At 41.5% G+C, this 19,749-nt stretch overlaps 1 protein-coding gene across 2 annotated transcripts; it reads right to left on the bottom strand.

Annotated features, from left to right (window-relative positions):
- Nucleotides 1-856: 856 nt before the first annotated feature.
- Nucleotides 857-18,027, bottom strand: MMADHC (metabolism of cobalamin associated D). 2 transcript variants are annotated; one of them, XM_083742591.1, is made up of 8 exons: nt 17,751-18,027; nt 14,777-14,936; nt 11,437-11,581; nt 10,724-10,941; nt 10,018-10,123; nt 9,200-9,330; nt 6,201-6,287; nt 857-4,580 (listed from the first exon to the last, which is right to left on the bottom strand). In XM_083742591.1, exons 2-8 carry the CDS (start codon nt 14,789-14,791, stop codon nt 4,386-4,388), a joined length of 897 nt encoding a protein of 298 aa, XP_083598717.1. In that variant the 5' UTR covers nt 14,792-14,936; nt 17,751-18,027; the 3' UTR covers nt 857-4,385. The 2 variants fall into 2 exon arrangements, with proteins under 2 accessions (XP_083598717.1, XP_083598718.1); XM_083742592.1 differs by having other exon boundaries at nt 17,444-17,764.
- Nucleotides 18,028-19,749: the final 1,722 nt, after the last annotated feature.

Consider the following 19,749-nt stretch of genomic DNA (forward strand, 5'->3'; position numbering starts at 1 on the left):
AATTAAGTGGCGTACTAATTAATAAATAATAGCTACTACTCTTCATTTCCAGCCTCTAATTAAAACCTTACAACTCTTCATGTTCACCATCTAATTAAACTTTGCACCAATACTATATTATTAGCAGAAAAGGACCCAAGGTTTAGAGATAAGCCTAAGGCCTGCCAGGAACTTCACAGCTGCGGTGAGATTTGAATCATGGAACTTCCTGGCTGAGCAGCAAAATTATTCTAGGAAAGAGAACACACAAGAATCCTAGTCCACAACAGAATGAAGAGGAAGTACACAGGTTTAACCACATTTACTCATAATAAGCCAACGAGACCAAAATTGACTTAACTATTTTGTTAATAAACTACTGATGCAAAGAAAGTATTTAGAATTCCTAAAACATGGTGTCAGATAATGAGATCTTTGAAACTAACCCATAAAACATAGTAGACAAAGTACAAAACCACATGCAGAATTTTCTCAGACGAGATGTTTGTATCTCATTTTGTATTTTTTTTAAAGATACATTGTGATGCAGATTTGTGAAATATGAATTCTGCACCTGTGAGGTTTTCCACATTTTCTCCCCCACCCCCTTTCAGAAAACCAGTGAAATTAACTTATTTCCAGTCACTTCTCTTGCATTCAGCACAAAGATCTTGGCAGCAGTGTGTGTTTATCACCTTAACACAGAGAGCACACTGCTCAGCTGTAGCTCATATTAGGACAGTCTTGAAGCCATGTTTTCCTCTAAGAGATAAGGAGACTGTGCTCATATAGAAGATTTCTAGCATATTTTCTTCATATTTTCTTCCAGTATCACTGCTGCGTAAATTATAAATAAAGTGTCAGCACTAATAACGAGCACTTTCACACATTGCTCCTTGGAGCATTTATTTCAGTGTAAAAAATAAATAAATGTGTGTACGTATTTTCAATTGTGCCTAAATTCACAGTTGCTAAAACTTCCAATACCCCAGCCTTTAAAAATCCACTCTGAAGAGGCGAGCAGAGAAATAAATGCAAGTTAACAACATGAACATTTTACTTGAGCATTTTTTCCTTAACAAATTGCTTGTGCCCCAAATTGCACTGGGGCACAGGCTCTGTTGCCTCTTGCACCAACTTGTTATGTTCCAGCTACTGTTGCCACTGGTCCTGAGTCTTTAAAATTCTGGGAAATCTCTTGTGTCACAGATTTTTTTGGGAAGAGGAATTGACCTTCAACTGAGCTGGTTATGCGGCTTCTCATGCCAGTGTTGCTTCAGAATTGGTGGCTTCTGCTAGTGATATCCTGCTGCTTTTCTCAATATGGCGCCACAAAGTAAGGTGGCCGCTTAAGAGACCAGGTTGCCTTTATTCTTACTGAACTCATTCTTCACACAACAGCCACCCATCAAAATGGAATGTTTGGACTGATAACTAAGAAAGCTGAGGCCTGGCTTATGCCTGCAGCAGGATGAGGCGACAGAAGAATGTATAACATCTGGTACAATTTCTTAATGCACGCCAGTGAAATAAAATTACTCGCAAGTAAGTAGTAGATCAGGGAGGCAGGCTTTGTCCACCCCGTTACTGTTTTCTATTTGCTGCAAAGTTGTTTTGTTTTTACACAGGAAAGCATTCAAGCTGCAATTTCCTCACCTGTACTCTTAATTCATTAAAACATTTTAACACCACCTTTCAATTCAAAATGGCCAGGGGTGAGCTGCTGAACTGGATCCAGGGCTGCCTCTATTAACTCTCTTCTAGGGGTCAAATAAATCTGTAAGTTGCTAACAATCCCCCTCCTCAAGGTTGTGTGAATGGAGGTACTGTATTTCTCTGTAAAACTGAAACAACCTTTGGAAGCCTACCTTCCAAAGGTGGTATGACCAGGCGGATTAGGAAACTTAACTACGTAACTTAGCCAGAGGTGAAATAAAAAGTTCTTAGATTCATTACAAATCAGAAGAACCCAGGCCACCTCTCTCTATCATCCTTTTGGCAAAATGTGATTTTGTAGGAAAGGCAGCGCCATTTCGTATTATGTCCCACAGTGTGCACACCACCACAACACACACTGTTGACACAAAAATGAAATTAAGAAATATTCCAGGCTGATAAGAAAAAGCTCATTCTGCTATATCATCCTATTACTTGCGCAAACCAGACTTTACATAATGGGAGCACAGGGCCCCATATAGCACCTTTAGTCACTGTAAACAGGGGGGGGGGGGGAATGGCAAAAATTACAGCCAGCATTCAACTAACCTCGAATGTGCAGAAGGGGTTCCACTTGCACAGTGTGATTTTCCTCTCCTCTCATTCCCCTGCATGCACCTAATGCCTTCTCCAAGTTGGCTCTGGAGGGTGGAGGGAACTTCTAGAACACAGGGGAGACTTCCTGCTGCTCATCAGGCAATGGCTTTTCCCACCTGTCTTTGCCCCACCCTCCAGCCCTAGAAGTCTTTCCCAGACCATGATTTTGAGAACAGCAGAAGCAGCTGGGAAAAGAGGAGTTCAGGGACAGATAGATTATAAGTTGTGTGCCCTTGTTTCTCAATTTGATCCTTTTATTTGGTTTGTGGTATTTTATGCATTGTGACTTGCCATTGTTTTTCTTGATTATAGTTTAGTGATTCTTTATTATAATGGCAAGTGTTAACCGTTTAATTATCATTTGCTGGTATTTAATTTGACTGTTTATTATTATATTCTGGTGGATTCTTGAATATTGCTTTGCCTGATGGAAGTTGTTTATTTTAAAGTTACGGGGACTTCTTTGTATTGTATCAGATTGTTATTACATGCGTGATCTTTGCTGTCTGTTCTGTTGTTTCTTCAGCTTGTAAACCCCTTCGTGTATAGTAATATAGAAAGAGGCAGTGTAACAAATTAAAAATGAAGTAAAATATTTAGTGGGTGAGCAGATGGGAGGAAAGCCAGGCTGGGCAAGTGGAAGTCATTGTGCACATGCAAGTAGTTAGCTGAGGACTGTCCTACAATAGAACCACTGTAACTGTGGATTTTGATGAAAGCCACCTGGAAAACAATTTCTTTCTTTAATCAACAGCGTTGGCACAACGGTAGGTATCCAGAGAAAGAATACTAACCAGAGAAACTCATGATGCTAGGCGATGTTTTAACAGGATCCTATAGTTCAATCACATTTTTGTATTGCATATATTCAAGGAAATAAAACAGCCTACTGCAACGTCTCAGCCAATATTGACAGAAACAAAATTCTACTGACAAGAATTCAACCCATACTTGCATTCAAACCAGATCCATGAAAATATGACACTGATTTCTTTTCTTTATCTTTTGGCAGTAATGAGATCTAGAAAGGGTCTTCAGTGCAGAAACAGTTTTGATTTACACTGATTTAATTCCTTTGACTACCATTCTTTAATTCATATTGCTGTGGCTAGCTTAGAGAGGAGGCCTGTTAGAAAGTCAGGCACACTTAGGTGTACTAGCTTCAAGCAAATCCAAACACAACTTTTAAAAATCGAGTTGGGATATATTTTGGAATATTGGGTTGCATCCAGACCTGGCATTCCATGAATGGAAGAGATATTTCCGTTCATGGAACTGAGTGAGATCCAGGAGGATCCACAAACAGGATGAGATGTGAGCAGAGGCTTTCTTTCTATGATTTCTCCTTCCCTCTGCATTCCCAAATGGGCACTTTGCATGCTGTTCTGGAAGGTCCCCAAACCTCTGCAGCAAATTTTCAAAGCATGGCGGATTCAGACAAGGCAGGGAAATTGGAAAAAACACCTCTTCCCTCACAGGAATATCCAGGTTGCATGAGGTACAAGCCATTATGCTTTCTGAAAATCATGAAATAGGCCACAAAATCTCTTGCTTGAAGTATATTCCAAATAAAACATGAAAAACAGAAATAAGACAATACTGGTTCTTGCATAAAAGAATGACTGATATTATTTTCCTTTAATGGGATCTAACCGAACAAGCGGACTATCCCTACTTCAAAAATGTTTCTTTCAAAAATATAAAAAATGAAGATGTAAAATGATCATTGCTCTATTTCCAATCAATTTGCAACCTATGTCAGACAGACATTTATAAAATATATTGCAAGTAAATTAAATCTGACTTGAAATGTTATAAAAGTGCTGAGGATTTGTGTTCCAGTGTAAGATTACTGTGGATGTTTCACTTTATTGAAAGTTTGGAAAAGTCATACTTTAGAATATCATACGCTATATATACACACATCTCTCAAGTAAAATGTTGGATTACCTTATAAATTGTGTATAGAGACTACATATCCGATGATAACTAAAATAAATAACAGATCTTTTACTCTCTAGAAATCAGTGTAATTTATCGCTTGATATGTCCCAACAGTGTTTATTGGCCAATTCTTAAGCCTGAAGATGCGGTTAATTGCCACTCAGTTTCTTCATGATAGGGCTGTCAGGTGAAGCATTAGTGAAAATACTTCCGACTACCACGTGTGTTCCCCAGAGATTATGACGAATAACTTTACAGCAGCCAAGGTCCTCCACATAAAATCCTAAATGGCGGTAGCGTTCATCAGTTTCAAAAAGGGTGTTGTTTGTATAAGGGCCAAAAAACTGCAAAGAAAGCACAACAAAACACGGTGTACATTTATAGTAAGATTCCTGAATATATTTCAACATAATAGATCAAACTAGTTTAAAGTCTAAGCTTAAATACATTTAAATGTCATGGCAGAAAATGTACAACTGCTGGTTTTGCATTGACATTTCTACAGAGGGATAACTATACTGTTTATTATATCCCATGGCATCTGGAAATTCTGGAGCCCACATATCCAGCCCTCAAATTGACACTGTTACCAGGAAAGTGCACTTCTAATTCCTTGGATTTTATGAATCAATAGCCTGGTCCCTGTGGCGCAATGGTTTAGTGTGTCTAGCTGCTAACCGGAAGGTTGATGGTTCAAGCCCACACAGGAACAGCTGTGAGCAGGATTCCCTTGCAATATTTATATGATTCTATATATTGCAACAGCAGATTCTAGCAGTGCCCATGCAAAGACAGTAAATATTCACCAACAAAAGTTGGGTAAAAAACTAGGTACACACTTAGTAGGAGAATATAACAGGTCTTAAAGGTAAAGGGACCCCTGGCAATTAAGTCCAGTTGCGAATGACTCGGGTTGCGGCGCTCATCTCGCTTTACAGGCCAGGGAGCTGGTGTTTGTCCGTTCTGCAGACATTTTTTCTGGGTCATGTGGCCAGCATGACTAAGCTGCTTCTGGTGCAATGGAACACCAAAACGAGAGCAGCACATGGAAACACCGTTTACCTTCCCACCGGAGCAGTACCTATTTATCTACTTGCACTTTTTGGCATGCTTTCAAACTGCTAGGTTGGCAGGAGCTGGGAGCGAGCAATGGGAGCTCACCCCGTCATAGGGATCTGAACCGCCGAACTTTTGATCAGCAAGCCCAAGGCTCAGTGGTTGAGACCGCAGCACCACCCACGTCCCTATAACAGGTCTTAGTGCTTTGCTATTCCATACCGACTAGCTTTTCAAATAATTTGGATCTAGGACATTTCTAAGGGCCCTGAGGTGGGACATTTTTTTTAACAATTAGAAATAATACTGATATGGTTGTGCATGAAAGAATCGTCAAAGGAACATCTCAAATACCTACAATCCATGACACACCATTATCCTGGTCTGAAAGAACTAGGTTCTTTTTTAAGAGTGTAAAAGGGGGGGGGGGAGGTGAGAGACAGAGTGGTGTAGTGATTCCAATGCTAAACTAGGACTAGTGTGACCCAGGTTCAAATTCCCACTCAGCCGTGAAGCTCACTGGATGACCATGAGCCTATAATTCTCTCAGCCTATCCTAAGATTGTTATAAGAATAAACTTGGGGCTGGGGAGAACTATGTGAACTGCTTTGAGCTCCTTGGAGGAGAAAATAGATGTAATAGCTAAAACAAATAAAAACAGTCTTGCGTTCTTTTGTTTAACTGCCTCTTAAGGTGCCAGCTATGACAACGGTTTCTATGATATAGCCGAGAATTGAGAAAGACTGTCACGGACATTCCAGAAACAATTTTAGATAGCCTTTAAAATGGTTTCAAGTGGAACGAGCAGAAACTCAAGTAGGAGTTGTCATATTCCTTTTTTCCCCTTGTCTGAGACACACGGTGCTCAGCCTCCCTCTTCTTGCTGTGCTTTGGTAGAAATACTTACTGCCAATCCTGAAGTTGGATCAATGAAATCTGCCCAATAGCCTTCGGCACACAAAGCATAGCAAATTTCCTTGGCACCACTGATAAACTAAGAAGAGAGGAAATAAAAGATGCTAAGCACACTTTTAAGGCTAATGCATATTCCATTTCCCCAGCAAACAAATGTGAAATTGAACACAGTACTGTTATTCAACTCTGTCAACCGAGACTAAGAGGATTAAAATTAATAACCTATATTGGGATACAATGGTCACATGGAACCTAGAAGAAATTCTTTGTGATGGTCAGTGAAGCATTAATAGTTCTGCACAGGCAGGAAAATATAACTGATTGCTCGGGTTGGTTGCAGTGTTGCCATACCTGCAAATTCAAAAAACAAATCCATACCTTACCAATTGCCCACTTTTTTGCATGCTCCTTTTGCCTTAGGTTTGTTTCCTAGTCTCAACTTCCTGTATCTTGATCAGTAAAGCACTTTTTGCAGTTCTCTAATCCACAATGGCAACTCTGCCCAAAACCTATGCCAAGAAAATTATCGTCCAAACACAAAGCACAGATGCTCAAAACTCCTGCTAACCTCTAAATACATGGTGCTAATTTAGAAAGAAACAGCATCTAAAAAGGAGCTACACTAGAGTGTGGGATGAAACTGTGCACACAGATGGAACTCTCTTTTATTTTTGCCAGAATAGACTATTGTCAAAGAAAGTGACACTTCTTATTTTAAAAATTCAGTAGAAGCGTGCCTCTTCAACAAAAGGAATTGTGGAGGTTCTCACCAAATGCACTTGTATATCCTTTGCATTACGCAAAAGAGACTACATTTAACATATCCAATGGAAAAGCTAACTGTGGTTGGGCAGGCTGACCCTGTATGGGAAACATCACTTGAAACTGATTTTGCTAGTCTGCATTCCATTTGTTCAACACTTTGACACCTAAAACTATATAGTGAAGAAGCCAGGCGAACCTCCCCAGGGAGAGAATTGCAAAAATGGGGAGCCACTACAGAAAAGGCGTGTTTTCAGGTTGCCACCCTCCAGACCTCTCGAGGCACACAATGTTGTACAGCTGCATCCCCTCATTTATTTGAAATCGATAAATACACACATTTCTTTCTTGAAGCATGTAAGCCAGAGATCTGGACCCTTTATCATAAGGGCTTACTCAGATTTTGAATAATCTTAAAAGAGAACAGATTTACATTCAGTGTGCACCTATCTTTCCAATTAGTCAAAGGTCTATGTATCTGTTCATTTCAATTTCAGATTAAGCCAACCGAACCCCAGTAAACAGTCTAAACATGTTTATGCACTGGACTCTTTTGATCCTGGTGAATTACAATCTCACAGCAGCCACTCACCAAACAGATGTTAATTAAGACAACTTGAGTCTTCAATACAATAACACCTTCATTTGCCTGCCACTAACTCTCATTACTTTACTCCAAGTCTCTCATGTTAAGTTAAGTTCTCCTGAGATTGTCTACAATGCAAACAAACAGTCCATTCTATTGTGAATTTGCTGTTAGTAACCTTTAGGCCAGAAGGTTACGTCTACCATCCCAGCACCCTTGTGTTCAATATATTGGAATTGACAGGAAGGTGGACAAGGAAGGAGGAGGACAATTAAAATATAATTAGACCAGATTACAATGCCAAGGCCCAACAGACCATGACTAACACAGAGACACTGACACGCTAAAATGAGAGCTTTATTCTGTGTGCAGCTTTCATGGTGATGACTGAACACTGCACTCTCCTTCCTAACCCCTTGAAAACCTTTAGAACACATATAAATGCTTATTTGTCATTGTGAAACTTTCTCAAATGGAGTTAAAGGAACTGCAGTGTGGCTGGTGTTAACTAGAAACTGGTCTCAGATATATTAGCCAAAAAATCAAGTTGAAATAAAAGAAGCTGGCATTTTTAGGTTATTTTAAAAGCACTACTAAAGTACAGAACATTTTCAGAGAATAACATATGGGAAAAAATTCAGCAGCAGCAAAACACAGACATTTGTCAGGATACAACTATTGATTCCAAAGCCAAGCAAAAAACGTACATTTAAGAAAGGATGACCCCTAGTGGCAATTCTGCATATAATCACTTGGGCTGATTTATTTACTGCAATTATTAACAGATGTGGTATAAAAGGTTCAACTTCGTAAACTGAATGTAAAACATTACAGCATGTAGCTAGTGAGTATGCATAAAATATATTTAAAGTTACTATTTTTTAAAGTCAGGTAGACTGTTGGTCTGACGCAGTCGAAATAAATTAAAAAATTGTCCAGTAGCCCCTTAGAGACCAAATAAGTTTGTTCTAGGTATAAGATTCTGTGTGCATGCACACTTCTTCAGATACACTTCAGATATGTGTATCTGAAGAAGTGTGCGTGCACATGAAAGCGACAGGGTGAGCTCCTGTTGCTCAGTCCCTGCTCCTGCCAACTTAGAAGTTCGAAAGCACGTCAAGTGCAAGTAGATACGTAAATAGGCACCATTCCAGCGGGAAGGTAAACGGCGTTTCCGTGCGCTGCTCTGGTTTGCCAGAAGCAGCTTAGTCATGCTGGTCACATGACCCGGGAAACTGTCTGCGGACAAACGCTGGCTCCCTTGGCCTATAGAGCAAGATGAGCACGCAACCCTAGAGTTGTCCACGACTGGACCTAACGGTCAGGGGTACCTTTACCTTTACTAAGGTGCTACTGGACAGTTTTTTAATTTATCTTTTAAAAGGAAAAATCAAGATGGGCATTAAATGTTAAGGACCAAGCGTTAGTTGTGTATATCCAAATTCTTTCTAAGAGAGCTTCATTAACACTGGGTCACAAAATATTGGGTCACAACCTATAATGGTCATCCACTCTTAGGGCAGACTCCACATTCCTAAAGCATGATATCAAGCACTGAATTCAATACAACACACAAACGCACACGGTCTCACCTCCAATAAGAACAGTATCATAATTTACTGCCGAAAGCTGATGAGACTTACATTTTCTATCAGATTTTCTCGCTCATTTTCCACCTCTTCACTCCATGCAGTCATATCATTTATTGTCTTCTGTGTTACTGTTAGGACTGTGAGGTTATTGGAAGTTCCTTCTGGAAACATTGACTCAAAATCTACGAAGGAAGGAAGAAGTCAATGAAACTTAACTGCCCAATCTTAGCCAGGCCTACCCGAGAGCAAGTCCTACTGAATTCAGGTAAACAGGATTAGGACTGCAGCCTTAGGTGATTGTTACAGTTCTTTTGCTCCACCAGCAGTGGCGCCATGGTGGAATCGAGCTCCACCTGGCTGAGTCACTGCAGCAAACCAGGACAGAAAGAGGGAGGGACAAGGTAGCATGGTGTCAATGTGCCAGGAAAGAGTGCCAGATCGCACTGTGCCAATCTCACCCTTCCCTCTTTCCATTCTGGTTTGCTGCAGTGACTCAGTCAAGAAGATGAGAAGCACAGCCCCACCTCTCCGTCACCGGCTACCCTCCATCAACCCCATTTGTCAGCATGGGGAATTGCCACTGTGCTCTTCAACAGCTTGCACACACAATGGAGACGCATTTACTACAGAAAGGACTGTCAGATTCCCAGGCTAAAGGTTTTGCTCATCTGGAAAAGCGCACTTTTGCTTGCTTTTTTTTAGAATAAAGACAAAAAGAGGGTTAATTTATGCAACTGAAAAGAAAACACTGCGACGCTCAAGCAAAAAAAAAAAAAAAAAAAAAAGAAGCGAAAAAAAGGGTCAAGGTATAAAGTCTACTGAGATAATGAAAATTTTGAAAAGGAGGATGAAGGCAGCAGCACCCATACCTTTGCGCAACAGCTCTGGGCAGGCTTGTATTGCACATTCTACCTTAGTGGTTTCAAAGTAGGCCTTGGCATTACTAACTTCTTGTTTATGAGGAGGATTACTGTTCTGAAAACAAAAACAACAACAGGTAATTGTTCAGAGCTACGTACAACAGTAACGCCAGCAGTGTTATTTGAGATTTAACTCTGCCCCAGCTCTTATTCTTAAAATTAGCAAAAAGTTGTACCCTCTATGGCTGGGCGATACTTGGTTTTCAACACCGTGCTATATCATCAGCTAAACACAGAGAGATATACCGATACATCACAATGTCTGAAATAAGGATGAAGCTATGCAGAAGAGGCATTGGCTGGCTTCACGGTTTCTCCCACATTGTGCTTTTTTGCACAGCACACGCGCACACACCATGATTCGCAATATAATGCCAAGTCAAAAATTATGAAGCCAATATCACAATTTGGATTTCAAGCCAGTTTTGGGCCATATATCACCCAGTTCTAGTATCCTCAAGCTTCTGCACAGCTGAAGTACAATTCTATTCCAGACAATTCGATTCCAGGGCAGCACTCCAAAAATACTATGATAGCCCATCTGAAACACAGGGGTGGGTGCTCATTTCAAAATCAGGAGAGAAAGACCATGTGCCTGCTTTTTTGCTAGGCAGGCCGGTTACTTTGGAGCTATGTTTTCCACCTGAGTTCTTACCTGGAACTCGTTGACGTACTGAGCCATCACAAATTCATGCCTTTCGCTTGCCAGGGGCTCCACTAATATGTCAGGCAGTTTTTTGTGCGCTTGTGTTGCCTTCTGAATCCCTGCACCGTTCAGGTGACAGTCAAAGCCTATGTTCCCCGGGAGCTGAAATCGTTGGTCTTGCGGGCCAAAGGGTCCCATAGCCTCATCGGGCCACACAGTTCTTGGACCTGCCAAAAGTTAAGAGTTAAGCTGTTTAAACACACACATGTAATTGCACTGTTATAAAACACAAATGTTTTTTTCATGCTGCTCAGTAAGCTAGTAACTCAAGTTTAAGCAGAAAACGGGAAAACTAAGTTCCATTGAACTTCATGATACTTAATTCCAAGTATGTTATGACCAGAGGAACCATAAGATACAGATGATTTGAAATACATATTGTGTGTGGTATCCAACTAACACACCCTCTGAGTGGCAAGGATTTCCGCTTGTGCAACAGAGCTCCCCCCAGCTCCCCCCCCAAAGCTGTTCCAGAGATCTGGAGCAGATGTGGGGGCGTGGGGTGCACCCAGGGGAGGAGGAGGAGAGAAAGTCCACTGGACAAGCAAAAAGCCTTGTGCTGATGAGACACATTAGATGAATACAGCTGCATGATTCCCCCCACAATACAGCTAATTTTAGATGTAAACACGGGTGAAACAAATTCTTGGAATGTTTCTTACATATGTCTGGGGGTGCAGCAGCAACGGAAGGCTCGTCTGAGCCAGAGGACCCTGCTGTGGAAAAGGCCTTGGGAGTTACAACCCTTCTAACCAAAGAATAAAATCCCGGAAGGTACGTCACCAGTCTAGCTCTGTTACAAAGTACCTAAAGGGGACACAAAGAGAACTGAATGTAGCATATATTGCACATCAAAACAACAAGTCAGTATCCAGAGACGCATTACGTAGGGGTGGAGGAATCTTATTAGCTGAATTTTGCATCCCGACCTTCTATATTACTACGTTTTCTTTGGGTGTGGCTAAAAAAGTTAAAAGTTTTAGTATGAAAAATCCCGCATGCTGGAATTTTTGCACACCATTTGCCACATGGATAAAATGCTGCATTAAGTAAATGACACTTTTTATCTAGCAAAAGAAAAAAAGAAAAGCGCCACAATACATACATGGAATGTGTTCAAACATCTGATAAGCAAAGCATATTAAAAGAAAAAACACACGTGAGTCGGTTCTTTCTTCCGGCAAGGGTAGTTAAGAAGAGCAGACAAGTTAGTTCCTCTGGTTTATCAGGAGATGGCACATTTCCCACTGCAAAGCTGGCAAGCCACTTAGGGTAAGGCGACCATACTACTTGGCCATATTGTATGCATTCAATCCCAGACCCATGCAACTGTAGTGAGCTCACGCCTAAGATCAAAACTCTCATGACAACAAAACCGGGGGAAATCTTACAACACATGAACCGCAGGGAAAATGGCTTCAATTTCTCTTCCTGAATCTGAAAACAGCCTGAATCAACAGGGCTCAGATGTGCGATATCATCTTGGTGTAGTTTTATTCTGAAGCTTAACGACAACAAATGCCAACATTATTAAGTACTGCACCACTGATTAATTTGGCTGACACTGTGCTCAAGTGCTTGTCTTGCAATCCCAACCTCCCAGGTCTAACCTTTTGAAAAATATTGCAAGATTATTAAGAGCTCACAAGGTAACTCTCTTCAGCGGAATTTTTTTTTTTTTTAACAGTTCCACCATTCCGTTTAGAAATGCATCTGCAGCCAATGTGGGTTGGCATTTGTTTTGTTTTTTAAATAAAAAGCCTGGCTAGATATTGCATCAAAATCCAGAATGCTTTAGAAAGGAATCTAAAAGGTGAGGTGCTAAACAGGGAATGAAATCTCAGTGGTTTCTAAATTTGAAAGGTTGTTTTTTACAGGTTAGCTTCAAAAATGGTTATTTTTTTAATTTGGAGGTACACAATCTTTACACTAAGTTTTACAATTCTTATGATACATGCATCCTTTCCTAAAATAATGTGATAAATATAGCAGTTTTATGTTACCTACGGCGTACTGCCCACAGCAACGTATGTTTCTGTGACCCACTGGCCCCAGTGAACCAATACTAGACTGCTACAATACCTAATCGCACATCCTAGCAAAAAGCAACCCTCTTCTTTGCACTGAATGCAACTTGCACAGTGCTAAAATAAGGACAATAGTTGCAGCTATGGTTGCGTAGACACAACATGAAGTAATGCAATCTGAAATCACACTATGCATATGTTTACTCAACACTGAGCCTTTCTCGGTTTTCAGCTCATTCGCAGCTCTTTGCACTGCATTAGCGGCCACTGTCAAGAACCCCTGTTTTGAAAGCAGTTGGTCCAGTGGCAGCACAGAAAAAGAGGCAAGTAAGAAAAGGATCAAAACTAGACAAACCAAATCAATAGAAGGAAGGCAGTGATAGAAAAGGGCAAAACAATCTCAAGGATGCACAAATATGATGGTTTGTATTGGCCCAATGAGTTTCAAAGGATATTTCTTCTGCAGGGACACTGCATATCACTAGTATACTGCCAAAACTTCATGTGGCTGTTATGGGAGTTGTTTCGTTCTGGTATACTTACGTTTCTGTTTTAAATGTGTTGTAAGTTTTCTGAACACCTTTGGGTAACAAGCAACAATAACAACAAGCACACCATTCTGTTCTCTAGTGTTATGGAGCACACTAAAGAACACAGAGGTGTGCATTTTATGTGTCCTTAAGAAGTATATTTGGAAAGATGTTTAGCCAATAAAACATTTCAGTTTTGTGCATGGTAGAGATTCTATCTCACCCTATTTCCACAAACAGAAAAGGACCTCTGAAGCCCTTAAGGAAGCTCCATTCATGGATTTTATAGGTATATCAGTTTATATGATGAAAAATAGTAATTCCAATTCAAACTTGAATGGTGCAACATTTCATACAGTTGTAAATGTTCAGGCTTAAATGTGCTATTGCATCAAAGCCTAAGTTTTGAACCCAGAATATGAGCTTTCAAAAATGTATTAATGCTGTTATTATTATTCAAAATGCATATGCTCTGCCTCTCTCATTATATCGGTAAGCTATCTGAGCCAACAGAAGTGTACAATAAGGAAATTTGTATAACTGATTTAAGATCACACTGGCTACACTCCTGCATATGTTCCCTTTTCTTGTTCCTTTTCCCTTTTGTTCATGTATTTTAGACTGTAGGCCTGCAGGAACTGTCTTATCTTTTAATCCCTGAACAACCTGTAGAAAACTGTAGGCGTTTCATGCGTGATAAATAAATTGTTGTTAAATCTAACAGAAATAAACCAAATGTAACCAACTTAATTCTTAGTCCACAAGCCTACATACACTTTGTGAATGAATCTTGTTGAACTCGGTAGGACTGACTTCTGAGTACACCCACAAAGGATTGGGTTGCACTGGTTTCTACAATTACAGCCTTTATAATTTATAGGTTGGTGCCTAAGAACTGTGGGGAGTTTTCCTCAAGAGGAACAGGATTTGCCTCCCCAGACAACTCCCAAAGCAGCAGCAGATGCTGGGCTGAAGAGAGAAACTGGTGAAAATACCTTCCATGAACAAGAAGCCCATAGGATCCAATCCCACATCTTTACAGGCCCACACCCTCCAAATTCTTGTGTGTACCAAACACAATGTTTTAGGTATTTATAGGACAGTGGAAAATTCAGTTTGCCAGTGAATAATCCAGTGTTCTAGGTATTTCAGTAGTGATGCAAATTACTTCCTAAAGCATTCCATATTATGAAGCTGCACATCTTTTTTTTTAACCTATCCAGTTCAGCTCAGTAGTGCATCATGATTTACATAATACTAAAATACATACACCAGTCTAAGTGTTTCCATTTTTGACTTCACAAGTTTATACATCAAGAAACTTCATAAAGCACTATTCATATGTCATGTCAAATAAGCTAAGGAACAAGAATAGAAACAGGAACACATTTATAGACATTTGTATGACATTCTTAACAAACACTGAAAACAGCAATATTACTTACAGTGGCCATTTGCATGGGTATCTTCGTCTAAAGATTTTTCCTAAAACAGAGACATACACACCAGAGTGGCTGGTTATACAACACGTTGGGCCTGAGCTGCAACTTGCTAAGGATCCATGCCCAAACACTTCCGAGAACTGCCTGAACCAGCTGTTAGAACCTGTGCAAAACAAACCGGAACAATGGTTTTTTCACTTTACCGCAAAACTACAAAGGGATGTAGATATTATTTTGCTTCAGCAGGAGGGGAAAGTGTATGTCAATAGCTTATAAATAGTTGCATGACTACAGTTTCGGAATTTACATTCAGTTAAACATCTAAATCTCTAGCCTTTCCGTTGTGCAGAGAATTTTTTTAATGCTAATGCAAACCTTAAAAAAAGCAGGCTCAGAAAGTAAAGAAACCTGTTTGTAAAATTTACACCCTGTTCAGTTGGAGATCTGTCTTTGTTACCTCCAGAGCACTAGTTAAAGCACTGTCCATGTGAATTTTAAATTCTTTTAAAATTTTAACAGTAAAGTTGAAACACAAAAAGGAACTTGTGATTCTGAGGTGCTAACGCATACTACTTTTGAATAATTTCCTTGAAACTCTTGACAGATGGGAGCTTATTTCTCTTTCACGCTTCCTTTTTAACACTGGCACACATTGCAGGCAATTCACAAGCTGCAGATGCCTGAAAAACTCTTTTAGGTTGTTAAGAGATCTGACCATTCTGGTGCCCATGAAAACAATTCTGAAGAGGACTAGGACAGCTTCATGATGACAAATGGGAAGAGACAAGAAACTAGAAACCTCCTTGCCCAATAACCCATTTTCTCCCCACCTCACTGCCAGGTAAAATTACCATTGCTGGCTTCACTCCCTTTAACCACCCCAGAATCAGGTTTCTTTCCAATATCCTATACAGTACATACACAGAAAAATGTGATGCTGTTTTCTGCCTCATGCTTTAGCCAGTGCACACCTCGGGCCGAAGTGATGCGTTAGGGGATTTCTTTTTTATTTTATTTAGATGATGATCGCCCCAGGCCCTCCAAGTGACCCTATTTTTCAGGGACAGTCCTGTATCTACAGAAGCTGTCCCGGTTTCTGACTTGATCCTGGAATGTCTTGCTTTTCCTTAGGATGTCCCTCTTTTCATCAGAGAAACGTTGGAGGGTATGGAGTTAAGTGACACCCCCCAGCCAAAGAGATAAGTACCTATACAACATAGGTACTTATGTTTAGAAGACATCTGAAGGCACCCTGTATAGGGAAGTGGTGGTTTTTGTTATTTTTAATGTTTAACGTTAACCAGGCCTTTGGTTGATCCAATTTACATCCTATGCCCTTTTAAAATGTGTTGGGGTTTTTTTTTTTGTAGAGGGGGGTGTTACTGGGTTGTTGTTTTAATTTTTATTAGGTATTTTGTGGTTTTATAGCTTGATTTTATTCTGTGAACTGCCCTGAGACCCCAGGGTATAGAGCAGTATATAAATTCAATAAATAATAATAATTTTGTTTTTATGTATGTTGGAAGCCGCCCTGGCTGGCTGGGGCAATCCAGTCTGAAGGGCGGAGTATATACATTTTTTTATATATATAATTATTAGTTGAATTTATATACCACCCTATACCTGGAGGTCTCAGGGCAGTTCACAGAATAATGATGATAAAAATGATTATTATTATTGATTATTATTATTATGGAGAAGGACATCCCTATTTTCATTGGAGAAACACTGGAAGAGACGCAACTCTTTGTAACAACAAAAGCAACAAGGGACTTTGGTCTTGCAGTAGCTGCTGCGCAAATACGGGAGGCTCCCCGGTCCTGCCACTGGGCGGCTGTTCACTGCTGGCCAGCGAGGATCCCACTTGCATCAGTGCTGGATTTACGTACTGTATAAGCTAAACAAGCTATAGCTTAGGGCCCCACTCTCTTTGGGCCCCCAAAAAAATTTAAAGGAAAAAAACCTGGATGTACATTTCCAAAACGTAAGAGCTCCCATTGCTCAGTCCCTGCTCCTGTGAACCTGGCAGTTCGAAAGCACCTCAAAGTGCAAATAGATAAATAGGTACCGCTCCGGAGGGAAGGTAAACGGCGTTTCCATGCGCTGCTCTGGTTCGCCAGAAGCGGCTTAGTCATGCTGGTCACATGACCCGGAAGCTGTCTGTGGACAAACACCAGCTCCCTCGGCCAATAAAGTGAGATGAGTGCCGCAACCCCGTCATTCGCGACTGGACCTAACAGTCAGGGGTCCCTTTACCTTTTTTGTAAGATAAAAAACAAATACAGTGGTACCTCTGGTTACATACTTAATTTGTTCCAGAGGTCTGTTCTTAACCTGAAACTGTTCTTAACCTGAAGCACCCTTTAGCTACGGGGCCTCCCACTGCCACCGTGCTGGTGGAGCACGATTTCTGTTCTCATCCTGAAGCAAAGTTCTTAACCCAAGGTACTATTTCTGGGTTAGCGGAGTCTGTAACCTGAAGCGTCTGTAACCTGAAGCGTATGCAACCCGAGGTACCACTGTAAAATAAAACCTACATACAGCAAGTCTTTTGTGTTGTGTATGGACCTATTAGGTCCATAAATTACCATACAGCATATATTCAACACAAAAAACAGCGACAATTTGTTGTTGACAAATTATAGCTGGACATATCAAGGGCCCCATTACCTTCAGTAGCTTAGGGCCCCATCAAACCTAAATCCGGCCCTACACCTGCTCCCCAACCCCGTCTAGGGTCCAAGAGCGACGGGATGGTTTGAGACTGGGAACTGAAGCGGCTAGTCCGCATTGAGGAGCTGTGTGCGTAGGGACAGCGCTGATCTGAAGGGGAGGCGGTGCGGGGGGGCGAAGGGGGGAGCGGGGCCTGAGGACGCCTCTGGCCCAAAGTTTAAGCCGGGGGGGGGGGTGTCGGGAAGTTCCATTTGGCGGGGGAGGGAGCTGGAGGGAGGGAGACGCCGCTGACCGGGCTCGTTACCTCTTTTTCTTTTCACGTTCTGTTTGTTCCTGTAAAATGGCAACCCCCGGGCCAAAGCAATCGATCCTCGCCTCCGTCGCTTCCAAAGGGTGGTGGGAGGGGGGGAAGAAAGAGGGGAAAGGTGTCGGCGGGGAGAGAAAACGAGACGCTCGACGCGCGAGTCCTCCCCCCTTTTTTTCCTGCTTAGCCGGCTTGCGGGCAGGCCGAAGCAATCGAGCCGACGTCTCTAATGACGGAGCAGCCGGCTGAGAGAGAGAGAGGGAGAGGGAGAGAGAGATTGTCGAATCCTCGAAAAGGCTTGCCTAGTCGAGTGCTTCCGCGTCGATGCGGAGAGTGGGCGGAGTCAGCAGAGAGGCTTTGCCGGCGCGGGTTTGGTCGGTGCAGTTTTGTTTAAGGCGCTCGGGGTGCAAAAGAGGCGCAACCCGAGTGGCGTAACTGGGTAGCCTCTCGAGCACCTTCTCAGCTCAGGGGTTTGCTTTCCGTATCAGAAATGATTTTCTTTTCTTTTTTCTTTACTCTCCCAGAGGGGCTGACAGTGTTAGGGTGTTTCCACTTAGTTTGCAAATGGGTAGCTGAGATATTGCAAACGGGACATGGACAATTTTTATTTAACTTATCTCATCTCCTTGCAAAAAGAGGGATAGATCCACGTTAAATGGTTAAAAAAAGCATGGGGTGGCGTTTTAATGGCAAGGACGTCCTGTGAACACTGCAACACACAAACACGACATCTTCCGCACACCTTGTGTTTTCAGCTGCTGCAGCCCATTCCTGCCAGTGGGTGGTAGTGCAGGGCTGTTTGGTCCTTGTTTTCTGCAATCATAGACCATTCCTTTCCCGAAGGTTTGCTACTAATTTCACCTTGCAGAGCATGTGCCCAACTCACAAAGAGTGGCAGGATTTTAAAACTTGTGGGTTTTTTAAAATGGTCGCCTGCGGGAAGTGCTTCTTGTTGTGGAATCGTCCTGAATTTCTTTGTGTAGTTTGTTCAGACACCAGCCATCTCTGGCCACCCATTGCTGGCCTGTAATTCTGCATCCCTTTGCACTTGAGGAGACTCATTTGGTGTATTATATGCATGCAACGTAGGTGTGTGTGTGTACACACACACACACGAATTGGCATTAGCAACTGTCTTATTTAACTTTAACATGCACAGACTTCATTTGTCCAACAAACTGTGGTGCAACCTGATCTTCTGCCTGCAGATCTTTTACACTACAGTGGTACCTCGGGTTACATACGCTTCAGGTTACAGACTCCGCTAACCCAGAAATAGTAGTAGTAATAATAATAATAATAATAATAATAATAATAATAATAATAATAATTTATTATTTGTATCCCGCCCATCTGGCTGGGTTTCCCCAGCCACTCTGGGCGACTTCCATAAAAACCAGAAATACACTAAAATATCACAGATTAAAAACTTCCCTGAACAGGGCTGCCTTAAGATGTCTTCTGAATGTCAGGTAGTTATTTATCGCTTTGACATCTGATGGGAGGGCGTTCCACAGGGCGGGTGCAACTACCGAGAAGGCCCTCTGCCTGGTTCCCTGGTTACCTTGGGTTAAAAACTTTGCTTCAGGATGAGAACAGAAATCGTGCTCCAGCGGCGTGGTGGCAGCAGGAGGCCCCAGTAGCTAAAGTAGTGCTTCAGGTTAAGAACAGTTTCAGGTTAAGAATGGACCTCTGGAACAAATTAAGTACTTAACCCAAGGTACCACTGTGCACTTATCAACATGCTCATAGCAGCACATCTGGCCTATGTTCAAGTTGATTAGGCTTTTTTATTTTTAACAGAACAAACCATGTGCAAAGTGGAGCTATGGTGCACCCTTGTGACAACTTGTAAAATAAAATCCTATTCTGTTTTTCGAGGTACAGCTGTACCATCTCTGGAGGTGCGTGCATCTGGAGAAGATTATACTAAAGCTGAACTGGGGCCAACAGAAGAACATGGTCCCTGTAAGCATCACCCAAAGATGCAGGCTGTGTT

This window comes from Podarcis gaigeae, assembly GCF_964106915.1.
Source record: "Podarcis gaigeae genome assembly, chromosome: 1".
Taxonomy (NCBI): Eukaryota; Metazoa; Chordata; class Lepidosauria; order Squamata; family Lacertidae; genus Podarcis; species Podarcis gaigeae.

Bases quoted from the DNA above. Each gene is read 5' to 3' on its own strand.
- MMADHC (XM_083742591.1), bottom strand. The intron at 6,288-9,199 runs GTAAGTCTCATC...CTCTCTTCTTAG, and splicing joins GAGAAAATCTGATAGAAAAT to TTTATCAGTGGTGCCAAGGA. The intron at 4,581-6,200 runs GTAAGTATTTCT...CTTTCTTTGCAG, and splicing joins ATCCAACTTCAGGATTGGCA to TTTTTTGGCCCTTATACAAA.